The sequence below is a fragment of the Oryza glaberrima genome, chromosome 4 (genome assembly GCF_000147395.1).
Source record: "Oryza glaberrima chromosome 4, OglaRS2, whole genome shotgun sequence".
NCBI classification, from domain to species: Eukaryota; Viridiplantae; Streptophyta; class Magnoliopsida; order Poales; family Poaceae; genus Oryza; species Oryza glaberrima.
The window spans coordinates 17,647,945-17,653,734 of NC_068329.1; the positions used below are offsets into that span (position 1 = coordinate 17,647,945).

A 5,790-nucleotide genomic window follows, 5' to 3' on the forward strand; every position below is an offset into this window, starting at 1 on the left:
TCACCAAAAGCTCTCGATTCAGAGCTAACTGAATCCAAGGCTCAAATCAGTGGCTTTGCACCTCATAATGGGCCGGCCTGGTTAGGAAATCTAACACAAGACTCGGCCCACCACCGAGCCCACCTCACTCCCCACGGCGGCGGCGGCCGCCTCCGCTCCCCCGACTCCCCGTCTCCTCCGCTCCGCCCTCCCGCCGGGCAACGCTCGAGAGTCGTCGAGTGGAGTGAGAAGATCGAGGAGGTGGGAAAAAGAGAGAGAGAGAAAAAAAGTAATGCAAAAGCAAACTTGTTTCGCAAGACTGGCTCACGCCGATTCACATGGCTGCGCGCCCGGCTCCTCCTCGCTGATCCGTCCGCCTCCCGCCTGCAGAGTCCCCAAAACCCAAGCAAGCGCGGCGCCATAGCTGCCTCCTCTCCTCCACCTCCTCCCATTTTGGGCGACGCGGCCGATGGAGCCGCTGGGCGGGGGCGGGGGCGGGCCGGCGGGCGCGCCGGAGATCTTCGCGGGCGGCACAGGGGCCCGCGGCTCCGTGCGGCGCGCCGTCGTCATCGGGAACGGCTGCGCGGGCGCCGAGAACCAGTGCCTCGGCCTCCTCCGCGCCCTCGGCCTCGCCGACCGCCTCACGCTCTACGTAAACCCTGCCTCCCCTGATCATTTTTCCTGCCAACTTTTGGTGACAGTGTCATAAAATCGTTGGTCACTGGAGCTGCGGATTTGATTGTTTGTGTTTAGTCCGCAACTGCATTAGTGGATCCTGTGTTACTGATGTCAGGTGGCAGTTTGCGTAGGACTTAATGATTAACTAGTGATTGTCCTTTATATTTCTGATGCAACATTGGATTTGCTTTTTACCCAGTAAGTAAAGTAAGAGATGTGCCTCTAGGATTTGGGGCTGTTTGTTAATTGTTAGTACCACTTACCATGATCTGTGCCTAATTACCATGGGTCAAGTCTACAACTCTGCATTTGATAGTGGCAGAGAATGGGAAATCAATCCTATAATTTCTGTTGGCATGTATTCGCCTATTCGGTATGTATTGGTGTTATCTTTATGAATTGCTTCAATAATTCAATATGCTAAAGTGGTTTTGCTTTGCCATGTGCTGCAGATGAGGGGCGTGTGCAATTTAAACTCCAATCTCAAGTTTACTCTGAAATGGCTTATCAACTTTTATGATTACTAGATGCAGTACCAGACTACCAATTAATTGTTGTCCTGTAATTTGTTATTTGCATTCACTGCATTTGTGGAGGTTGCAGCAACTAGCAAGTAGTACATTGTTGTGGTAGAAACCATATAAATCCTTTTATTCATAACCTATTCAAATGGAGGGTAGACATTATTTATTTATAAATTCAGATAACTATGCCGCTAACCTCTGTTCGTAAGGCAGTTTTTTAGTTCTTACGGAACCTTAGCTTTACTTTGTGAACTTGTTTCTGGTCTTGCAGCGTGCTATAAGGCCAACAGGAGGAATCAACAAGTGGCTGCACTTCCTCCCGATCTCCTTGCATAAGTTAGTGGACCAAGTACTCAGACAGATGTTTTCTAGTAACAAATTTGCAACACTATTTCAAGGGGCAAAAATGGCTCAATATACTGTCTGTAATGGCCAATCCCTTGGATTATCTTCTGTCCTAGAAGCAGATACCAAAAGGATAGTTACCATGGTCAATGATACCTTTGAGAAGTAAGATCCCATCGCTTATATTGGTGCTGTGCTGTTTGTGCACTATTTCATATTAAGCTTGAAGTCCATTCCACAACTTCTGTGATGATGATCTCTTTTATATAGCTTGCCCATAGTTTAGTCACCATAATCCCTGTTATATGCTTGGTAGCTTGGCAGCTCTGGAATAAAACAGAACTGAACATTTTCATTCTGAGCACATGTTGCCCCTGAAAGATTTTAAGAATATGTTCTGTTGATATCATTACCATGGATTGTAGATGTGGTATCCTTGAATGTTGATGACATAATTCTAGTAAGAACATGGGAAATAAGTGTTTTTCTTGGATGTGAAATAGGCATCTTCTTAGAACATAGCTCTGGACTTCTGTCCAATGAATATTGCTATGCAATTGTAGAGCAGCCTAAACATTGTCTATGATTTCTAAGTTATCGAAATTTCTTGACATACTATTTACCCTGCTCTGCTTCCTCAAATTTTGTGTTTCTTCAGAGAAGGCCTGGCACTGGTTGTCGCTTGTGGACGAGATACCATATCATATGCAAGTTCAATAAGGTGTTTGGCTCCAGATAATGTCTTTGTCATACAGGTAGAATTCTGTAAGGAATGCATTACTTGTTTGGTTACTTGTTATTCAACTTGGGTTATGAATCATTATCCACTTTGTCATGTGGATATTAGCTTTACATCATATTTGTTGCATTTCAGATACAACATCCCAGGTATCGCCTTGATAGGTTTGATTTGGTGGTAACTCCTCGTCATGATTACTATGCTTTGACTACAAGAGGACAACGGGAATTCCCTCACCTTCTCTGGAGATGGTTTACTGCACGAGAACCACCTGGGCCAAATGTGATATGTGTTTTCTTTTCTGCAAGCAACAATCTCTTGTATGTGTTCATAGCGTAGCAACTGTCTCAATTCTGAACCCTGAAAATTGGAAAGCCAGGTCCTTACTGTTGGCGCACTTCACCAAGCAGATTCTGCTGCATTACGCACTGCTGCTTCTGATTGGCATGATGAACTTGCTAACTCACCAAAGCCATTGGTTGTAGTGAACATTGGAGGACCAACAAGTAAATCCATCCCTCTCTCCCTCCCTTCCTGTCTGCTTGCCTGCAGCCTACCTATGTGATATGAGCTTCCTGATATATGCAATTTTACATAAGTTAGTTCTTACTGTTCATTGGACATGAGAACAATGGCAGCGTCAAATGGATCTGCTTGTGTCTGTTAGTTGTAACAAGGAATTTTGATATCTCTTTCTCTATTGACTTGTAGCATTGCTAATGCAAAAGGTGTCAAATACAAACATTTACATGAACATGTCAAGCTAAAAAATGTTTATTTTCTTTTAGTTTGTGTTATGGAGCTAAAGCTTCCAAACTAAAATGGAGAAGCTGCAGTTTTCTCACAAACCTTTCTTCTAATCCCTCTTTCAAAATTTTGAACGTAGCATGAGATATTGCTGTTATATACATATTTAGCTTGCATATATTGATTGAATGCTTGGGAGCAGAAGAAAGAAATCAGTCTCACACCTTCTGTGTTCTCATCCATGCAAACCCTTGCATTTCATATGCTTTTTTGTTTATTCAAGTTTTTTTTGTCTTGTTCAGAATTTTCAACTTGATGTTCAGAAAAAAAGGTTATTCCTTCACATATTTTAGTTTTTTGAGACTTTTTTTAAACTTTGAACTCATATGCTGAGCCTTTTCTGCTTTCATGGTTATATAGATTTAACACATGTGATATTTTCAATGGCCAGGAAACTGTAATTACGATGTAGGCCTTGCCAAGAAGTTGATAAGCTCACTACACAATGTTCTGAAGACTTGTGGAAGTGTCAGGATTTCATTTTCCAGAAGAACACCACATAAGGTAGGACCTTGAATTGTCCATTTTTTCTTAGTAGGTGCCAGTACTTAAATTTCTAAATCATTTGTTGGCAGGTGTCTGATCTTATATTGAAAGAGTTCAGTACACACCCTAAGGTTTATATTTGGAATGGTGAAGGTAGTTGTCAAAAGCCTAAAATGAGACATGTCTGATGTACTCATCTTTATGTGCTCTACGAAAGTTTTCTCAGCCAGTTTTCTTGATGCAGGACCCAACCCACACCTTGGGCATCTTGCATGGGCTGATGCTTTTGTCATAACAGCAGACTCAATTAGTATGCTAAGTGAGGCATGTAGCACTGGGTGAGCTTATATTATTCATCTGTATCTTTTCACTATTTTTTTTATTTGTATAACTGACCTTCCTAACATTTCTATTTACAGGAAACCTGTTTATGTTGTTGGAACTGAGCACTGCAGGTGGAAATTCTCGGATTTTCACAACAGGCTGCATGAAAGAGGTGCTGTCCGCCCTTTCACTGGACTGGAAGATGTAAGTTCGCTAAATATTCACGTATAGTGGATCAATTAAGGTTTTATACAGTCCTGGTTATTTCAATTGCCCCCTCCCACACGTGCTTGATTTTCCCGAGTAGGCGATGTTGAGTCTTTTCTGATGCAATCGTCTCTGTTATCCATCTGTTTCTTTTTTCGCCGGAATGACCGAAGGAGGTCATTCAATGTAATTAAAATAATTATCCATCTGTTTCACCGTGACGAAAGTTTTGAAAATACTCAATATGAAGATATAATTATCTTAGGGACGAATTATCACCCTTCTTTTTTCTCCATAGATGTCAGACAACTGGAGCTACCCTCCCCTGAACGATGCCATTGATGTGGCGGCACGGGTTCGTGAAGTGCTTGCAGAGCGTGGATGGACAGTGGGGTAATGGCAACCAACGTAGAGAAAGAAGAATGCCATTTCGGTACAGTTTTGCCCAAGACCATACAGTTTTGTCCAGTTGCATATTGTTTTCGTGGTAGGACGTCAGTACGTCACCGCTTATTTGCATTATATCTATGAAATACAACCTTTTTGTGTCGTACCACAGGAATTTTTGAGCAGCCACAGACTGCAGGAAGAGGTTTTACCCTTTCAAAAAGAAAATCAACAGGTGTTTTAGTCTGTTTTTTTTTTACTGGAACAGGTTGTTTTAGTCTTGACAAGCTCATTGGTGCACTTAGGGTGCGTTCGCATATGCTTGTTCCAAATCCGGAACAGTAACACAAAAAACAGAGCAGTTCATTAGCACACGATTAATTAAGTATTTACTATTTTTTTAAAAAATGGAATAATATGATTTTTAAGCAACTTGTGTATAGATTTTTTTTAAAAAAAATACACTGTTTAATAGTTTAAAAAGCGTGTGCGTGAAAAACGAGAGAGATGAGTTGGGAAAAAGGGTGCCGAGCACACCCTTGTTGTTGTGTTGAAAACAGCGAGTTGAAATTTGCATTTTTGCAAAGCGGAGATCATTGGACGGAGTCGTCTGACATCAGACATTGTGGGCTGTGACTGTGTTGAGTTTATCACCAACTGGCACTGCTATTGGTCTTTTTTCTTCCATAAAGCCTACGGAGACATGCATATTCGCTCAATTTTGTAGCACTGCACACTGTGGACGCCACGTTAGGTTGCAGCATATGTGAATTCTTGCTTTATCAAAAAGCTTTTACTTCCATCCTGGACGGTACCCCATTTTGAAATCACCTCTCTCGCTCGCTCCATTGTTTTAACTTTTTTGTGCTGCTGGTCCGAGCGATGCGTAAGCAGTTACAGTAGCTGTGACGGTGTGACCTGTGAAAGTGAAACTGTGAGAAATCTCAACAGTTGTGCAACAGGACAAGAGCGAGAGAACGTGCAATCGGACGACTTTTGTGTTGGGTGGTCATTCCATGCGCAGACCGGCTGCAGGGGCCTCGTGCAATCGTGTGCAGATTCCCTTGGGAAAGGGTGTCTAGGCGGAAGTGACCGTTCTGCCCCCGCTGCGGACGAAGCAAAGCAACATGCCCAGAATCGTCGGGGTATGGCTATTTGTGAAGCCAACGCGGGTACTCCATTCCCTCCTAAAATAAATTAATTTTTAAAATTTAAACTTTGTTCTTAAATAAATGAGTAAACTGTACTTTGTGCCACCTCTTTTTACCAAAGATGCAATTTGGGCTAGGGGCAAGACATCATTTTCACATTGGA

At 42.5% G+C, this 5,790-nt stretch overlaps 1 protein-coding gene across 1 annotated transcript; it reads left to right on the forward strand.

Annotated features, from left to right (window-relative positions):
- Positions 1-128: 128 nt before the first annotated feature.
- Positions 129-4,836, forward strand: LOC127769819 (mitochondrial fission protein ELM1-like). Its single transcript, XM_052295476.1, has 10 exons — positions 129-631; positions 1,453-1,691; positions 2,185-2,281; positions 2,401-2,547; positions 2,645-2,771; positions 3,464-3,576; positions 3,648-3,711; positions 3,803-3,896; positions 3,978-4,086; positions 4,388-4,836. Exons 1-10 carry the CDS (start codon positions 449-451, stop codon positions 4,484-4,486), a joined length of 1,272 nt encoding a protein of 423 aa, XP_052151436.1. The 5' UTR covers positions 129-448; the 3' UTR covers positions 4,487-4,836.
- The last annotated feature ends 954 nt before the right edge of the window (positions 4,837-5,790 follow it).

Bases quoted from the DNA above. Each gene is read 5' to 3' on its own strand.
- LOC127769819 (XM_052295476.1), top strand. From the start codon at position 449: ATGGAGCCGCTGGGCGGGGGCGGGGGCGGGCCGGCGGGCGCGCCGGAG. The intron at 1,692-2,184 runs GTAAGATCCCAT...GTGTTTCTTCAG, and splicing joins GTCAATGATACCTTTGAGAA to AGAAGGCCTGGCACTGGTTG. The intron at 3,577-3,647 runs GTAGGACCTTGA...ATTTGTTGGCAG, and splicing joins CCAGAAGAACACCACATAAG to GTGTCTGATCTTATATTGAA.